Source organism: Zosterops lateralis, assembly GCF_965231275.1.
Source record: "Zosterops lateralis genome assembly, chromosome: Z".
Taxonomy (NCBI): Eukaryota; Metazoa; Chordata; class Aves; order Passeriformes; family Zosteropidae; genus Zosterops; species Zosterops lateralis.
The window spans coordinates 48,401,502-48,420,837 of record NC_139800.1 but is presented as its reverse complement, the minus strand read 5'-3'; the positions used below and the strand labels follow the sequence as shown (position 1 = coordinate 48,420,837).

General features: G+C 44.9%; 1 protein-coding gene across 1 annotated transcript in view; it reads left to right on the top strand.

The window, feature by feature from the left end:
* The first annotated feature begins 7,357 nt into the window (after positions 1-7,357).
* The window catches only part of ELP1 (elongator acetyltransferase complex subunit 1), a 31,645-nt gene continuing 19,666 nt past the window's right edge, over positions 7,358-19,336 (top strand). The window contains exons 1-13 of the mRNA XM_083884219.1: positions 7,358-7,452; positions 8,530-8,676; positions 10,291-10,372; positions 12,273-12,353; positions 12,689-12,774; positions 13,337-13,436; positions 14,319-14,409; positions 14,886-15,009; positions 15,624-15,714; positions 16,739-16,969; positions 17,234-17,404; positions 17,993-18,092; positions 18,683-18,865. Coding sequence (XP_083740345.1) covers positions 10,330-10,372; positions 12,273-12,353; positions 12,689-12,774; positions 13,337-13,436; positions 14,319-14,409; positions 14,886-15,009; positions 15,624-15,714; positions 16,739-16,969; positions 17,234-17,404; positions 17,993-18,092; positions 18,683-18,865 — 1,301 coding nt within the window. The 5' untranslated portion in view covers positions 7,358-7,452; positions 8,530-8,676; positions 10,291-10,329. The remainder of the gene's footprint in view (positions 7,453-8,529; positions 8,677-10,290; positions 10,373-12,272; positions 12,354-12,688; positions 12,775-13,336; positions 13,437-14,318; positions 14,410-14,885; positions 15,010-15,623; positions 15,715-16,738; positions 16,970-17,233; positions 17,405-17,992; positions 18,093-18,682; positions 18,866-19,336) is intronic.

The following is a 19,336-nucleotide window of genomic DNA, read 5'->3' as shown; positions in this document are numbered from 1 at the left end:
TAGAGCACATTAAGCTGATTACAGCATGCTAAATTTACAGATTGCCATAGACAAAAACAATTTGCCTCAAATTTGTCTTTTCTTCGTATTTGGCCATTAGACTGGATCACAGAATCACACAGAATCAGAGAATTGTTAGGGTCAGAAGGGATCTCTGGAGACCATCTAATCCAATCCTCTCTGCCAAGAGGGTAAGGTACCCTCTCTGCCAGGGGTAACCTGGAGCAGAATGTGTTGAGGTAGGATTTTAATGTCTCCAGTGAGTGAAACTCTACAACCTCCCTGGGAATCCTGTTCCAATGCTCTGCCAACTTCAACATAAATGAGTTCTTCCTCATGCTGAAGTGAAAGTTCTCGTATTTTAGTTTATGGCTATTGCTCCTCATCCTGTCACTGGGCATCACTGAAAAGAATCTGGCACCATCCTTTTGGCACCTGCCTTTGAAATATTTGTATGTATTGATGAGATCGACTCTCAGTCTTCTCTGAACTAAACAGGCCCAGCTCTCACAGTCTCTCCTCCAGGCTCCAGGCCCCAAATCATCTTTGTCTACTCCACTGGATCTTCTCCAGTAGCTCCTTGTCTTTCTTAAACATCATCAGTACTGACTGATTGGAGTCTAGCTCCACTAGGAAAAGGGGGAAATGTGAAGGGTATAACTGTGATTGCATGAAGTCCACCTTCCCCCTGAAGGCTGAAGTAACCATCTTCTCCCTCTCAGCCAGCCTGGAGGGAGGTGGCAGAGTGTGACAGAAGCAATGCCATCAGGGCAGCACTAACCTATGTGAAGACTGGCATGTAAGTGCCTTAGTAGTCTCAGCTGGAGCTCTTCAGCTGGTTAGTGCCCAAATGGCCCCAGAGGAATCATCCTGCTCCCACTGACACTGGGAAGGCTGCACATCAAGTGCTGTGTCCAATTCTGGGCCCCTCACTTTAAAAAGGACATTGCTGTGCTGGAGTGTGTCCACAGAAGGGAACAAGGACCACAAAAGGATCAGAAAACAAAGTGTCTTATGAGAAATGGTTGAAGGAGCTGGGGTTTAGTCTCCAGAAGAGGAGGCTCAGGGGGTGACTCCATCGCCCTCCAAAACTCCCTGAAAGGAGGGTGTGGGGTCAGTCTGAAAGGATGTGGGGGTCTGTTGGAACCCCAGAGGCTGAAAATTTCAGGCTTTTTGAGCTGAGGAGTGGCTGACCCTCAGGCAGGCATCGCATTTGACTTGAGGCCTTGGAACACGCTTCCGAGATTGTGTGGTGGCACGGGGGTTGTGGGGGTGTATTTAGAGTGGTGGGGTGTGATCTCACAGGGTGAAAACTTAGGTTTAGGGGTTTGGTATACAGTAATGCGTTTGGGCCAAGATGGACAATTCAGGGTGTTGTCTGGATTCTTCTTCTTCACCACCTTCTTCCTTCTTTTTCATGGATTTGGGTGGTTTTCTCTAATTGGGTGAAAGATGTCTGCATTGCGGACCTCAAACGGTCATTATTGGGTCAAAAGCATAAATAATAGAGGTGTCACTTTGGTATTGGGTAATTATCTCTCAAACAGCCTTGGTAGGAGTTAGAAGGTCTCCATTTTGTCTCGTTTCTTTAACAGGCAAGTTGGAGCTCACACTTCATGAGACTGTAAATACTGTAAATAGACAAGATATAATAAACAACCAAGACCAAACTTGACTCTACATTTCCCGTGTCTTTTCCTGACCTTGGCAGAGATAAAGCAGGCAGAACTGTAACAACTGGTGCATCCTGTGTGAGGAAAAACCCCTGCTAGCACCAGGTCAGGACTCCCTGAAGGAAAAACAGCGGAAAGGCTGACAGCAGAAAAGCTGAGAGAAAAAAAAAAAAAGTGAAAACTATCCCCAGGGAAAAGAAACAGCTCAGATCCAGGAACTTGTATCTGCAGGTTGGTTGGCTATGAGAACACTGGAGACTGAGGAAAAGAAACTGGCAGTAAAGTCAGGTAGCAACTCCTTTTTTCTTCAAATACAACTTCAGAGTTAATCCAGAGTGTAAATATGGGAAACTTAATGTCCAAGACACAGAAGCAATGGACAAGCTAAGGTCCATGATTAAAAACACCCGGTTTCTGTCTCAAAAGACCAGTTGAGAGACATCCTATGCTGGGTACAAGAACAATTTCCAAGGGCAGATGCAGAAGTGTTTTTAATCTATTTCTGTGGGATTCTGTCAGCTAAGGCTTTATAATGAAGTTACTCTTAGGAACGGCAAGGCTGCGGAACTTTTCCCTGTCTGTAGAGTTGTCTATGAATCCGTTTCCAACAGAAGTGAAGCACAGAATCACTCCAGTTACACTGGGCCCGCACGGCGGAGAGAGGAGGGAAGGGGGGCGGCTCCCTCTGTCCCATTAGTATCGGCAGAGTCACTGTCACTGAAAAGTTCACTGATGGATACCCAGCCACAAGTGGGGACAGCCTCAGATATTAAGGGATCCCCTAAACTTTTGGAGGCTTTGCTCGCAGACAGAGGACCCCAGGAAATTCCACCGAACGGTCCGGGGAACAGTACGGGACCAGGTGAACGCCTCCGTGCTCGAAAAGCGGCTACAACGCAAATCTCGCAACCTACGCAAACCGCGCAGCCGCTGCAGTCTGCACGCACTACCGCCGCAATAACGCCAAGTTCCCAAGGCCCGCAGCCCGCGGTGAATGGATCGTCTCCAGGGCGCAGAGCGATAGGAGCCGTGCTGCATGAACAAAGCACAGGGGGTGAAATGGATGGTGCAGTGCCCTCACACGAGCCCGGCGAGGCAGCACAACGTGAACTGGGCGGAACAGCCCCGCAGGCCGAGGCGGCCCGAGCGGCTCCGCAGCGGCTCAGACAGAGCGGGCGGGCGGGCCCCCCGTGGGCACTGCGAGCAGCGCGGAAACGGCGTACGGCAAAACAGGAAGTGGGAGCGGCTGCTCTGCAGAATCCGCTCTCAAGTTTAAAAACACAGCTACGGCTTCAGCTACTCCTCAGGCCCAGGCAGGACAAGGCCGGAGCAGGAAGGGCTTGCGGGAAGACAGGGATGGCACGAACTAGAGGTTTTAAACTCTGACTCGGGACGTGCAGGCGGCAGCTCTCTTAGCGCCGAGAGCCGCGGCGTGGGGCTACGTGCGGCCATCCGCCTTCATGCAAATGCCGGCAGATCCCCAGAGTATGGCGCAGGGGTTTCCAGAGCTCTGGATTCCCCCAGGAGTTTCGGCAATTCCGATAACCACTCCCTTTGGGCATTCAATCACGTACAATTCCGCAAGAGTTCCTACGGGACCTGTCAGTCCAGCGCAGGGACTGTGTGCAGGAACCTTATGCTCCACAAAATGGCGGCGTGCTGACCCCTTTGCCGTACAATAAGATGGCGGTGTCACATGTACTTTTGCCGTGGGGCAAGATGGCGGCGCACCAGGCACTTCCCGGAACAGCGCTAAGGTGTTTCCGCCAGCGCCATTTTACTGTCAACGAGGCGTTCAACCTCCCGCTGCGGCGCCACCACTGGCTGCTATTGTTACACCGTCCCATACTTCTAACATAATATACAGCACATACAGCCACCCGCTCTACACATAGCAGGAGGAGAAGGAAAGCAAACAACAATGAAGTTTGAAAGAGGCGCATTTCTGCAAGATACAAATTTACAAAATACAGACAATTAGTTCCATACTATCCTGTTACAAGAGTAATTTCAAATAATAATGCAAAAGGAAATCTCGACATGGCATCAACACAGATAATGGCCATGCCAGTGAGATTTGGTCCACAAAATACAAATCCCAGATGGATACCACTGACACACAATGTAATTAAAGACCTGAGAGAAGCACTTAAAGAGAGTGGCTTGGATTCTTTGTACTTTAAACAACTTTTGAAAGGCATCTTTGGTACTTATGAGTTAGTGCCTTATGATTGCAAATATTGCACTACAATTTTAACAGACTCTCAATAGATATTATGGGAAGTTAAATGGAGAAGAATTCTCATCACGCTGCGAGAATCTTATGCTAGAGGCCCAAATGCAGCCCTTTTATTAGCTCAATGAGCAGGTGATCCACCTCACGATAAACCCAAAGATCAAGCTGTGGGTTTGCCTTGAGATGTGCTCACAGATATCAAAGAAACAGCTCAAAGAGTCATCATGGAAATTCAACCTGCAGGAGCTCCAGAGGGCAGCTACACGAAAGTAAAGCAAGGAGTAAATGAACCATTCACCTCGTTCATAGATTGCCTCACTCAAGCAGTTGAGAGGCAATGCAGTGATGAAGTAGCACAACCACATTTGATTCGAGGCCTAGCTTCTGCAGATGCCAATGAAGGATTCAAGTGTGTTATTCATGCCTTACCTAGTGCACAAACAACTTTGTCTCAAATGATAGAAGTTTGTAGCAAAATAGCTACTTCTGCAAATGTAGCAGCGATCCAAGCAAACATCATGGGAGAACAATTTGGAAAACATCAGGAAACTGCAGATCAACAAGACAACTCTGCGGGAGTTACGGCAGCAGAACTCTCCAAAAGACCATGTTTGAAGTGTGGGAAATTTGGACATATTAAAAAGTATTGCCCACAAACTGCAGGAAATACAGAAGCATCGAGTCTTTGCCCAAGATGCAGGAAAGGGAAGCACTTTGCAAATCAGTGTCGTTCCAAAATGGACGTAGATGAAGACCTCTACCTCACCCAGGTAACTCCAAGAAGAGCACGGCATGCCAACACGCTACGACACAGCTAGTGGCGATGACTCATCAGCACAAAATCTCTCAAGGCACACAACATGTAGGGAACCACAATCAGACTCATCATGCAGGACCATCTGCCGCTTCCCCAGTGACCCAGAATTGCTGCCCCCAGGGGCACAGTGTGAATTGGCAACTTCACATGTGTTATTGTTAACAGTCATTAATTCTGTTTGTCATCTGAAATATTCTTAGTTGTTGTATTTGAATTTTTTTCCTAATTGTTTTCAGTTTTAGCAAGAGTTATGCATTTTCCCATCAAGGTACACTCTCTCTATAAACCTGTGGCAAAGAGCTTGCTTCTGTTTCTGCAGACACAGAACCCAAGTGAATTCCTGCAACCAATGTGAAGTCATCTCAAGCACAGAAACTCTGACAATTCTAAGAGTGAAGAAGCAAGCACGCAGATGTGGACTGCACTGAGACTGTGGCTGATGGCATCTCTTGTCCCATATGCAAGAACTGTGAACCTTGGGTTTTGTGTCAATGCACAAAGTGTGGGAATTGTCAGTATGGTAGAGCTCTATTGGCATAGGCGTGGTGTACATCATGTTATGATTTAGAATCCCCAAAAAAGCACAAAGCCATTGAATTTTTAGTTACAGTGGGTCACAAAGAAGAAGACAGTCCCCATCTTCCTGCTCTTAGGGAGGAATGTAGAAGAGAACTTTTGAGAGAATCAAAAGAGATTCAAATATGTGGAGTTCAATGCAAACAAAACAATATCTTTGGGTGCTTCCAGAACAAATTTGGGGAAAAAAAAAAAAGAAAAAAAGAAAAAAAGAAGAAGAAAAAAAAAAAAAAAAAAAGAAGAAAAAAAAAAGAGTCTTCTAAATGATTTGCTTGAAAATTCAGAGTGAAAAAGAATATTACTCAAATCAAAAATTAACCAAAGGAAAGTCATGAAGGTAAATCAGATATCATGTTCACATCTTGTTTTGTTTGCCTTTAGCAATGCAACTGACTTGCCAACCAACTGAAGAAAAATTTGGGGATCAGTGATATTGCAGAATTCCTTTGTTAGATGATAGTTTAAAGGTAATATGGGGTCCTATCAAATGTTATGCTTATGTTTTTTGCTTTCTTGCTTTTAATAGTGCAAATTTGCTAGTTAGACAACCTAAAAAAAAATCTAGGAGACTTTAGCTAGTGCATCAGATTTAGATATCATATGTCTTTCCTGTACAGTCCTAGAAAATACATTTTCCACTTGTTTAATTAACATGCCAGAAGATGGATGAGACTAGTGAATTCCTCATCTTCCCAAGGCATCTTTTGAACCTGAAGAATTGGACATCATTAATTCCGTAAACATGATTTTTTTTGTGTTAAATTTAGCTATTACGAGAAAAGATCAATCTTTGGTCAAGGACATTTCTTTCTACCTTCTACCACTCTAGGGAGTGGTAAGTCAAGACAAACAAAGCAGAAAAGCAGTTTTCATAGTTCAAACAGGAGGGGGAGATGTTGGAACCCCAGAGGCTGAAAATTTCAGGCTTTTTGAGCTGAGGGGTGGCTGACCCTCAGGCAGGCATCACATTTGACTTGAGGCCTTGGAACACGCTTCCGAGATTGTGTGGTGGCACGGGGGTTGTGGGGGTGTATTTAGAGTGGTGGGGTGTGATCTCACAGGGTGAAAACTTAGGTTTAGGGGTTTGGTATACAGTAATGTGTCTGGGCCAAGATGGACAATTCAGGGTGTTGTCTGGATTCTTCTTCTTCACCACCTTCTTCCTTCTTTATGGATTTGGGTGGTTTTCTCTAATGGGTGAAAGATGTCTGCATTGTGGACCTCAAACGGTCATTATTGGGTCAAAAGCATAAATAATAGAGGTGTCACTTTGGTATTGGGTAATTATCTCTCAAACAGCCTTGGTAGGAGTTAGAAGGTCTCCATTTTGTCTCGTTTCTTTAACAGGCAAGTTGGAGCTCACACTTCATGAGACTTAAATACTGTAAATAGACAAGATATAATAAACAACCAAGACCAAACTTGACTCTACATTTCCCGTGTCTTTTCCTGACCTTGGCAGAGATAAAGCAGGCAGAACTGTAACAGGGCTCACTCTCTCCTACCGTGCCTGCAGTGAGACAAGAAGAGGGAATGACCTTCATCTGAGACACGGGAGATTCAGAGCAGATATTAGAAAAAAAAAATTATCACTGTCACGGTGGTCAGGCACTGGAATAGGTTTCTCTGGGAGGCGGTGGAGTCCCCATCCCTTTGTTTAAGCATCTGGATCTGGAGATGTGTTTTAAGGGTTACAGTGGCAGTGCTGGGTGGACGGTTGGATTGGGTGACCGTACACTCTCCTCCAAACTCGGTGATTCTGTTATTTGGGCAGGCTCTCAGGGAGCTGAGCTGCTGAGGACTCGCAGTGCCGGATCTGCCGCCCCAACCGCGGCCGCTGGCAGCCCCCGCCCGGCTCCCGGAGGGGCAGGAGAGGCCGCGCTCCGCCCTGGGGAGCGACCCCGCGCACGGCGCCTGCGCCCGCCCGCCCGCCCTGCGCGACATGGCGGCGCCGTGAGGGGCTGGTGCCGTCAGCCCTCCGCCGCCGCCCGGCCTCCGCCATGAGGAACCTCCGCCTGCTGCGGGCCGGCGGGTGCCGCTCCGCCGCCGCCACAGGCACCCCGCAGTGCTTCTGCCTCAGCGCCGAGCCCGGCGCGGTTCTCGTGTGCTCCCAGTACGGGCTGGTGGAACTGCGCCCCGCCGGGGACTCGGTGAGAGCCGCGGCTGCGGGACAGGGTTTGGTGCTCGCCGGCGCGTTGGGGTCGGCTTTGGTTGCAAAGCTGAATTGAAGCGTTTGCGTCTCCGCCAGCGGGAGCTCGCCGGGAAGTCGCCAGTCTCCTGGTGCGGTTCCCGCTTCGCAGCGCTGTCCCCGCGTTCTTGGACCCCCCCGCCGTTCCCCGCCGCCGCTTGCTGCTGTTTCATGGTGCCATGGAAGCCGCTGCACTCTGATCTTGGTGGCTGAAGAGGCTTTTTGTGCTTCTAAAATATTAAATCTGCCTTTTTAAGAGCGTGGCTGTGTTAGACGCGTGTCATTCGCGTGGTTTAGTCTTAAGCACGACCAGGCGAACAGTTACATCTGGACAGGTTCACAAAACAGAACCAAACAGGCAAAGAAATAGTGAAGAGTACAAGAGGAAGCTTTTGGAACTTTGCACTAGGGGGAAAAAAGCCCCCAACACACCACTAAAGTAATAAAATATTATTGAGTCATGAATTCCTGGGTTAGAGCTAGAGCTGGGTTGCTTTCTTCTCACTGTGCAACTCTGAGGCATCTAATTCCTTCTGTACGTTCAGTTCTGAAATTAACTGTCAAAAGACCTTTGGACCTTTCCAAGGGTTTAATTTTTAGAGATTGCTATACCTTAACCATCCAAATTGTTTTCCTTAGAAATTGTTTTATGCTGTGTCTAGAAGTCTGCATACCTCCTTAAGAGCAGTGGGACACTTTTAACACTGCCCATACACCTGTTAGTGTTGATACTGCGGTGAAGTATGGAAAGGATATTAAAAGATGATTAGCAGGGCAAATTGGAAGTTGTGTATTGTTTGTTTCCATAAATGCGTTCTCTCGTTTTATTCTATCATTTTTGCCATAAGAGGATCTTCACGGTTTCCTGTGGATAAGTAGAGATAAGTACTTGCAAGTTGTCTTTTTTCTAAATGCTTTCTGTAACTGTGTAATGCTTTGTGTAACTGCAGTAGGATGAAATATACCTATGGTTCTTACTCTGCTAAAATCTCAGTGAAGTGATGTATAATTAGTAAGCCATTGGCCTTTCTGTATGAAGGTGTCAAGAGAAGTTGCCCTGACAGAGTTCTTGCCTGAAGATGGAAGTGGCTGCGTCGTGGGTGTTGAAGATCTTCCAGAGCAGGAGAGTGTGTGTATTGCTACAGCAGCTGGAGACATCCTGCTGTGCAATCTGAGTACGAAACAGGTAATGTGGCAGGAAAAACTCAACAGTACTGAGGAAATTCAGAGGAAAGAGTAACACAATTTCTTTAGGGGTCAATTGTATGCTCGTTGCATACTGAGCTGTGGCTAGTCTCTGTTCGCTGGACAGACAAGCTGATTTTTGTGGTAGCTTTGAGAATGACTAAAGACAGAATATATACTCTGTAAAAGAACTGGAATTGAAATGATGGCTTGCCTGTCCACAGCCTCTAAGTTTGCTCAGTGGGCTCCCAGCAGCGAAGGATCTGCTGGAGAGTTTTACAGAAACAGGATATTGCTGAGACCAGGTAAAGAATAAAGTAATCCGTTCATAATTACAGTGTAGCTACCATTTTGTTATCAGTTGATACATGTTGACATAACTTAGGATGTAGCAGAATCTGAGATACTTGCTTTCTCTTCCTTCCTCAGTGTCAGATTTGTAGCATCTTCAGCAAGACACTTAACAGGACAGCATCCTCTGAAATCTGAATCAGCTCCCACAATACCAATCCAACAATGCGTGTTTAAGTGGGCATGAGATGATAGTGGTCTGTCTGGGTTAGCTGTAAAATTGTGGTTATTTGCAGCTTGTCTGTTTTGGCTCATGTTTGCACTTGATTTGCAGATTCCACTTAAGTACGCAGTCAGCTGTATCTGAAAAATATGTCCTGTATTGCAACTTAGAACATGTCATAAGGGAATAGAACTTTACAGAGCTTGTGATACAGGAGACTTTTTTTACAGTGATAGATGTGTCAGGGAACTGGTTTAACTTCCGATTCTTTCTTTTATGGGGTTTTGGGTTACTTTTCTGGCTTTTTGCTGTACTTTCCAGTCTTCTTTTGGTGCACCAGGTCTGCGGTCTGGGCACCAAAAAGAGGTCTGGAAGATTCCTTTGCTTATTCTGAAACCCTCTCTGTGTGAGTGATAGTCACTCTGTTGACTTCTGCCCAATCTCACTTTTCTTACCTGAAAAGATTTTAACACCCAAGCCTAATTCCTTGAATGGCATCATCTTGCTATTTATCACAGCAACAAGTGGTGTGTTTCCCGTTCTGTTCCATGCCTTTTGCAAATCAGGGTAACCATGCATAACAAAAGTTCTCTGCCTACTGCTAGTATTTGCTCATAACGGCCCGGTAAAACTAGCCCAATTTTCCATAAACTTTGACATTGGTACAGGTTTATACAGCTGTCAAGTTCAGCAGGCTGGTCAGAATTTAAGTTTACCTGGTGAAATTCTCCAGGTAAGAATCATTATGTCTGTGTTTTGTTACTAAAGAATGTTTACCAATATAATCACAGGGCCTATCAGACCATATTAGTATTGACACAGTATGTGCTGACGTAAGACTGAGAGTTGCAGCATAAAGCTCTTTCTAAAACTGTGTATGGTAGAATGTGCTAGACTCTACATTACCTGGGCTCTCATTCATAAACATTCTGGAACCATTTTTAGTCAGAAATGTTTCTTTTGTTTTATTCAACACAAAGTGGGGAGTTAGACTTTTGACTTTTTTCAGTAGGAGGCAATTTTCTTTGCCTTGGGGATGTTTGCTTTTGTGTTGGGATAGTGCTGCACTCATGTTCCTGTGATCTTATTTTGGTCTTGCAGGTGGAATGTGTTGGAAGTGTGGACAGTGGTCTGACTGTCATGAGCTGGAGTCCCGACCAAGAGCTTGTTTTGCTTGCAACAGGTATCAATAACAGCTTCTAAGCTTTCTGCCTGTAGGAGTGAAACTCTCTATGGCCAAAGCATCAAACATAACTAAAATTGAGTGAGAGGAAGAACAAGTTACAAAATTGGACTAGGGCTTAAAATGGAAAAAACTCTACCAGATCCTATAGATTGTATTTCATTTCATGATTCATAAGGTGCTTCAAAGATCCAAGCAGAAATTGGTTAGGCCCAAAAAGCTGCTTTGTGGAAGAGTTTTTAGTCCTTAAAATCTTCCCAGGGAGTACATTTGATCTTGCTTCAAAAGCATAAAGACTTCTTTATATCACCATTTGACTTCTTAGTAACAAAAACTGTTTCTCAACCTTTGGTAGGAAATATGTGTGTCACAGGCCCTAATTAACTACTGTTATCACTCACCTAGAAAATAAAATTAGCCTCAGACAAAACAGAACCATAGAGTGCTTGAGACTGAAAGGAAATTCTGGAGAGCCTCTGTTCCAACCACCTTGCTCGAAGTGTGTTACCTAGAGCAAGTTGTGGGGGATTGTGTCCCGTTAGGTTTGAGACCCCCACAATCCTTGTGGGCATCCTGTTTCTATTTGTAACCACCCTCAGAGTAAAAAAAAACAACTTTTCTTAGACTTTAAATTTTCTATATTTTAGTTTGTGCCTGTTGCCTCTTGTGCTGTCCCTCTGCACTACAAAGAATGTGGCCATGTCTTCTTTACTGTACCCCACCTCCCACATAATAATATTTACATACACTCATGAGATTCCCTTGGAGCCTTTTCTCCAGAGCAGTCTGGTTTGTCTCAGCCTCCTCTTGTGTGACCGATTTTTCAAGCCCTTAATCATGACCCTTTGCAAGACTCATTCCGGTATGTCCTTGTCTTGTACTAGGAAGCCCAAAAATTCAGTCAGCATTCCATGTATATCACTAGCACTGAGCAGAGGAGCAAGATCACCTCCCACAACCTGCTGGCAGCACTCCTAATGCAGCCAGGATGCTCTTGTCCACCTGTGCAGCAGGAAATACTGCTGGCTAGTTCAACTTGGTGCCTCAGGAAACATAGTTTATGTTTTTTTGTCAAGCTGCTCTCCAGCCACTTGGTACTCAGTCCGTCTTAGTGCCTGAGGTTATTATTTTCCATATGCAAGACATGACTTTTTTTTGGTTGAGCTTTATGAGGTTCTGTACAGCCCATTTTGCCTACGTGACAGGGTCCCTGTGGACAGCAGCACAACCTTCTGCTGTACCTGCTGCTTCTCCCAGTTCTGTGTCATCTACAAACTTGCTGACGGTCCCATGCTCCAGACCATTAAGGAAGATGTTAATCATTGCCCTTAGTGTCCAGGAGCACACCAGTGACTGACCTCGAGCTGCACTTACCTACAGTGCTAGCACGCTTTTGAGCTTGGCAGTTCAGCTGGTTTTCACTCTCCTTTTATCTATCCCATGCTTCATAGGTTTGTCTGTGATGATGATGTGGCACACAGCTTCAAAAGCCTCTATTAGAGTCAAGATAAGTGAACTCCATTCTTCTCCCCATATCCACAAGCTGGTCATCTCACTGTAGGAGGTTATCAGGATGGTATCATTTCCTCTTAAAAAAATCTAGGGTGACTCTTCCCAGTTGCTTCTTGTCCTTCATATCTCAAGAGATAAGGAACCAGGTACCTGCTTGGAAGGGATAAAAAACTTAAGGTTAGGCCAAGAAGCATATTTTTGAGGAGAAAAACTTGGAAGTGTTCTGTTTCAGTTTGAGGTTACATGTTTTGAAGGATATGTTCTCTCTAGTACCATGTTTTCTATAGTCAGGTCCATGACAGAACTTTAGGAGCACACAGGAGAACACTTGACTTTTTATTTGCTGCAGATACCATTACCAATATTGTATTTAATATCTGCCTTACAGGTGAGCAGACACTCATCATGATGACAAGGGATTTTGAACCAATTACTGAGAAGCAAATCCACCAAGATGAGTTTGGAGAAGGTGAGAGGTACACTGAAGTGAAGTTGCCCTAGCTGATGTAATTGATATGTTGTAAGCATGCGGAAAGTAAGGAAAAGGAGCTGAGCACTTTGAGGCCCTGGGAGACATTGTATTTAGACTGTAATGCTGCTGGACAGCTGAAGTCAATATTGTTAGTTGTCAGTGTAAATTCAAGTAAGTTCCATGTACCAAAGTACTTTCTAGACTACATAACATCCCAGCAGGATTTAGAATAAAATTTGGGGAGAAGGTGTGGGTGGCTGTGGTTATGTACATAGTGAACAGTAGTTAAGTTATCTGTAAATCTTTCACTACAAGAATTATTTTTTCTTCAGGAAAGTTTGTTGCTCTTGGCTGGGGTAAAAAGGAGACACAGTTCCATGGCTCGGAAGGGAAACAGGCAGCACATCGCAAACAGACGGTATTATACTGTTGTTTTTTTTTTTTGTCAAGGTGATGCTTTCTCAGGGAAAACATGCATAAAGAGAATTTCTGTTATTCCTGTGGTGCCAATTTGCCACCACCTTTTTGGCAGTTCTCTTCATGTGCTGCTTCTGTCTGTCTCTCGATTGTCTGAAATAATGCATCTTCCTTTGAATTCAGTAAAGCATCAAGAGAGCATCCTTCTCGAACGGAGCTCAAAGTAAGATTTGCAGCCGTTCCAGCATCAATCCTGAACAAATCTCAGTTCACCATGTGCCCAGCCTATGCACTGCTGCCTATAAGTAGAGACCTCAGTGGATGGGAAGGATAGTGTGTGATCATGTGGAGAGGCACTTGGAGGAGAAGCAGATTGAATTAAATAGTTTTAATTCTAGTGTTTTCTAAAACAACATTCTGAATAATGAGGTTTTAAGATACTAGTCTTGACACATTTTAATGGATGGATTTCATCCTAAGGCTCTTGAAAGAGCAGTCTGTTTAGACAAAGACAGCAGTTGCCTTCCCAAGCTTTGATGCACCTTTCTTTTGTGTGACTTCAGGAAGTGTTACCGACATCAGCCTGGGATGATGGCAGGCCTCGGGTGACGTGGAGAGGAGATGGGCAGTTTGTTGCAGTCAGTGCTGTCTGTCCGGAGACAGGTATGGCACCAAACTGCTTTGAAATACCAGCGTGTGTAAAGGGCTTCTTAACCAGAACCTAGGTAATGCAAGAACTGTTTGTGATCTCTTGGCCACTTAAAGCAAGGGTGAGTTGAGTTATTTAATTGCCCTTTTCTCTGCTCTGATGTTCTCAGAGCCATTATATAGAGGTGTTATTTTGAATACTTCCTTTGTGGTGTGGTTTTCAGTTCAGTGAGATGCCAGGAGGGAATACTACTTTGTAGAGACTATCTGAACTGTTTCGTTCACCTGTTCAAGCTTTAAGCAATACCTGATAGTCTTTCAGTGCCAAAGGGATGAATCTGTTTGGCTTCATACACCCACTGTCCCTCATACTAAAGTTTAGCCTTGCACACTTTTTTTAAAATACTGGTGATACTTTTCCCTTGGTTTTGCCCTGAAGTCAAAGAGGTGATGAGCATATGCATTACTTCTAAGACTGTAACTGATGTTTTCCATGGTAAATACTACTTTTTGAGCAGTTTAAATGTATTGGTCAACATACTGAACTGCATCAAACTGCACTGCTCTTCTACATGTTTGGGTTTTTTACCTTTTGTACTTCAGATTAGGGAGGATTGTAAATTTACAGCAAGATTTTAACATTTCTATGGTGAAAGCTGGAGAGGGATTATAACTGAACTACATCACACTGAAATTCTAAGCATAATTCCTTTAGTCACTTGGTTACTATAGGAGAACTGCCTGACACAGATTGAGTTCTTAGCCCTTAAAGTGTACAAAAGAAATCTTCTTTTTACACATGTGCATCAAAATTTGCTCTTCTGCCCTCATAAAATCAGAAAAATCTCTTCCCAGTGTTTTCTTAGACCTTCATCTCATTGCTCTCTCAACCTATAGGTGCTCGGAAGGTCCGGGTATGGAGCAGAGAGCTTGTGCTGCAGTCAACAAGTGAGCCTATCTCAGGATTAGAACAAGCGCTGTCCTGGAAGTGAGTAGTGCCACAGTCTGCATGCCGACAGCAGTGTTGCTTGTTATTCCCTGGTCACAGACTTGGATCATTTTAATTCCTTCAGCATTTTGTTGATTTTTCCCAAAACCTGAAGAAAGTTGCCTTCTGATGCTACATGAGGATGAGTAGCTCTTTAAACCCTAAAAATCCTAATGCTTGCATTGCAAGTGGGAAGAAGGGATAGATTCTCTGCATACAGTCAGCATCAAGTGGGTTTGGGCTCAATAGTATAAAAAGAAATATTACAGGTTCCTTTCCTAGTGCTGGCATTTATTTGGTCACCTGCGGATATCATAAACTCTGATCTGTGCTGGACCTATGACTGTCTGAACAGTGCTGACATCTTCTGCTGTCTTTTCCTTTGTGTCACTGGAAAAAAATGTGAGATGACTGGGGCTGAAAGTGACAGTCAGTGATTGTGTGAGGAATGAATTTTTATTTGGCTCTTTTTTAAGGCCCTCAGGAAACCTGATAGCATCTACACAAGAAAAGCCCAACAGACATGATGTGATTTTTTTGGAAAAGAATGGACTTCTTCATGGAGAGTTCACCCTCCCTTTCCAAAAAGGGCAAGTCAAAGTAAGTTCTTTGTCTGGGCTTCTTTGATGAGAGTGTAATGGAGAGGAGAACTAGATCTCTTCCAGATTCTAGGAAGAGGTTTTTAACCTAATACTTTGTGCTTTTCCTAATGGAAGAAGTGATCTGAAAAGAGAACAGTGAAGAAGCCTGGGGAGAAGATGTGATGCCCTCTGCAAGCCTGTAGTACAAAGACAAGTAGTAAAGGCAGATTGTCGCCATGGGGTACTCCTGGGCTCTATATTCTTTTTACTGGGCAAATGATTCAAAAGTACTTTTCAGCATGTCAGCCAGTGCAAGAGTGAGGTTACATACTCTCATGATCCCAAATAAGTGAGAAGCTATTGCTAGGGCATTACTTCAGCTTCTGTGCTTGGATGCTGAGAGGTCTTTCAGCATATGCTTCCTCAGTGTCAAGGAAAGCAAAGAGAAGGCTGCTGTCATTTTTGTGATCTCTTCATCTGTGGTTTTCTCACAATGCCTTGTCAGGAGCTTTGTGATACACAAGGGCTCTGTTTGTATATTAGCTGGTGCACCTTTGCTGTTGGAACACATCCTAGTCTTATAAACTTTGGGGGAGCAAGAATATCAGTAAGAGCCATGTTTGTTTTCTGCAGGTTAATGAAATGCTTTGGAATGCAGATTCTACAATCCTGGCTATATGGCTGGAAGACCTGAAGGTGGAGAAGTCCAACCCAAACACTTATGGTAAGAGCACTCCATGAGTCTCTGGCTTTAATGCTTGCCTGCAAATGTTGTTAGCAGAGAGTACTTACGTGCAGGGTAGGAGGTGCTGTGGAGGCTTACCAATGGCTTTGAGACTGCTGTGCTGGTGTCATGGTTTAACTGCAGACAGCAGCCAAGCCCCACAGAGTCACTTGCCCACTTCCCCACCAACAAGATCAGGGAGAGAATCGGGAGGGTAAAAGTTGGAAAACTAGTTGGTTGAGATAATAACAGTTTACTATGAAAAAGCAAAAGCCATGCAAGCCAGGAAAAGCAAAGGAATTAATTCATCACTTCCCATGGACAGGCAGATGCCTGCATCTCCAGGACCAGCAGGGCCCCGTCATGTGTAATGGTTACTTGGGAAGAAAAATGCCATCACTCCAAATATCCCCTTCTTCCTCCCTATTTATATATGAACATGGTGCCGTATGGTCTGAAATACCCCATTAGTCAGCTGGAGTCACCTGTCCTGGCTGTGTCCCCTCCTGACCTCCTATGCATCCCCAACTTCCTTGCCAGCTTGGCAGTACAAAAAGCAGAAAGGACCTTGGCCCTCTGTAAGCCCTGCTCAGCAATAACTAAAATATCACTTATCCATCCCGTGTTCAGCACAAATCCAAAACACAGTCCCATACTTGATACTGAAGAAAATTAACTACCCCAGCCAAAATCAGCACAGCTAGTGAGGAAGAGGGGGTAGTTCAGCCTCAGTTCAAAGCGCCTTCCAGGCTGCTGTAACTGGAAGGGATACAAATGGAATACTAAATGTCTGAGCCGTTCATTAAACAAGGGTACCATCTCACAAGGGTAGCTCAGTGGATTTTAGGATTGACTTTTCATAATGTTGGTTTTGTGTGTTGTATGGCGCAGCCCATGGACTGAAGACTAGAACTGCTATTTTAATTGCTCTTAACCCATCCCTAGAAAGGCAGTGGTGTTTGGGGGGGAAAGTTTGAGCTGGGTCTTAAGTACTAGTCTTTAGTAACTATTTGTTTTTCTACAGTTCAGCTGTGGACCACAGGGAACTATCACTGGTACCTGAAGCAAAGTCTACACTTTGGTAGCTTGGAGGAAAATCAATTGGTCTCGCTGCTGTGGGACCGAGAGAACCTGTATAGACTACACATACTCTGCCAAGGCTGGCGTTACCTCTTCTACGACTGGCATTGGACCACAGACCATGGGCTGGGGGAGAATAGTCAACACATGGCAAATGTGGCTGTTATAGATGGAGGTAAGCAGTGGGACAACTTTCCAGCTCCAGGGTCAGAAAAGGTGGGGTAGTGCTTTCAGTTCTTCTTTTAATTGTTTCTACAAAGCTTTTAAGGAGGGATCCATGTAATTGATAGATCAGGGGTAGCTCAGTGAAGATAACCACTAAGAGCACCGCAACCGATTTCCTGTAACATTATTTCTGCTTCCAAAAAGAATCCAGAAAGAGTCTCACAAACATTTAGATTGCAATGCATCTTGGATTTTTTTTGCTTTTCTTCCACAGATAAAGTGCTTGTCACAGCCTTCCAGCATGCTGTGGTGCCTCCACCCATGTGTACCTATGAAATACAGCTTCAACAGGCAGTAAATCAGGTTGCATTTCACACAGATCCCAAACATAGTGGGGACATGGCTGTCCTGGATGCTGATAATAGGATTTCTGTGTACAGATATGGTAAGACCATGTTGCAACCTCCTTAGAAGACACCCTGTGTTCCTTGGGAGACTAGCAAGGTGGTGGTCACTTAAATCTTTACACAAGACTTACTTCTTTTAATCGTGAGTTCAAGCTCTGCTCTCATTTCCAGTAGTTTGAGTGACACAGAAGCATTCTGGTGGTGCATTGACTTTGTGAGAAGACAGTGTTTGGCACTTGACTATGTAATTGTGCTGGTAATATTCTCCTGCCTAGCTTCAGCTTGAGTGCAGCACATGGTATCTTGCATAAACTGCTGTGATGGCATGATGCTGACTGTCACTGGGAAGTGTCTGAGAATCTGTTTGGGGCACCGAGCACTTAGCAAAGCACTTCCATATACAGTGCACTGTGAGGAAACAGCTGTTTTGTACTGATGTGTTGGAAGGTGACTTCCTCAAAGTGAATGTTAATGAGAATTACATTTTGACTGGACAAGTAGGAATAGCATTTTCTGACTTTTTTAGTATTTTCATGTAGCATCTACTTTTTGATAAGATTGAAGATGGAAGGGGCTCTGTTGGGTGGATCTCTAAGCTCTGCTTTGTTCTTCTTTGTGTTTGCTAGGACAGAGTACAGTAAACGTCCCTTCTGTCAAGTTGGGAGCTGTGGGAGGAAATGGCTTTAAAGCAGCTGTGGAAACACCATACCTGCATAAAACCTACAGGTAATCTAGAACTACTACAGCTATAGAGGGGAGAAGAGGGTTGTACTTTACTGGATGCTTTAGAGGTCGCAGCTCTGACCACTTCTCTCAGGATTTTTAAGAGGCTGTCAGATAACATGGTTTCGTTTTGTTGACACTGTGTCTGCAACTAGTGCTGAGAAATGCCCTTTACTGAGGTCTCAATCCAGCAGAACCAGTGACTGTTAGTGACAGCACCGAGATATCCCTTCCTGTGCCTGGTGCACAAAGGAATGATGGTACAGTGCCCTGGCCCATGATCACAACACACACAGAGCTGCTTGCATGGCAGAGACAGTGATGATGCTAAAAATTGCACCATGCTTTCTGTTTGTTCCTAGAAGTAGTTGACATTGAAGCAATACTACCTGGGGAAAACAAATGGAGCTTTCTAGGTCTCATCCTTTATCTCCAGCTCAGCCTGTGGCAGGATTCGTGCTTTGAGTATCTGTGTTTCTGCACTGGAGGCCTCTCAGCCATACTGTGTATTAGGAAGTCCTCCGCCTCTCTAGTGAGGCGGCCTACTGAAATCAGGTTCTATTTGTGTCCTGATCTCCCTTATTTTGTGACAGAGTTGATGTGAGCAGCAGCAGCAGTGAAGTGATGAATCCTCTGGGGCTCCGATTTCTCACCTGGCTGCCAGATGACAGCTTCCTGGTTGTTGGTCAAGGTCACCATGCTTCTCAGTCTGTCCTTCATCATCTGACTGCAGTGCCTCACGTGGCTGGAGCTGAAGAAGAGCGCCTGAATTTACGGTACTAGAGATCTGTCAGTTGTGGCTGAAGTCTGAAAATGCTTCTGGACAGTGCCTATAAGGAATTAAGTCTCTTATTAGACCTCTAGCCTGGAGGCCATGGGTTAAGGAATATTTGTCTCTCTTCTAGGAGAACCAAACAGCTCATGAAGCTGCCTACGGTCAGCACTTGCCTGTAGTCCTAATGCCTACACCCAGTGTGGCAAGGGTACATGCTAAACATGCCTGTATCAGTACAGAATAGCTCCTTTCCTTGGAATTAGAGGCCCTTGGGGGAGAGGGAATAGCACATGACACTGAATTCCTATATTCTACCCTTTGCCCACCATTATCAAAGTCCAGAAGGGGGCCAGTAGCCATTGAAACTGCTGTCCTCCTCCTCCTCACCTGCTGGTCTTTGTGGGGCCAGTTGAGCTAAAACCAGACAAAAGAAAGCCACCTGGGGCACAGAAATGCGGTTCCCAAAGAGATC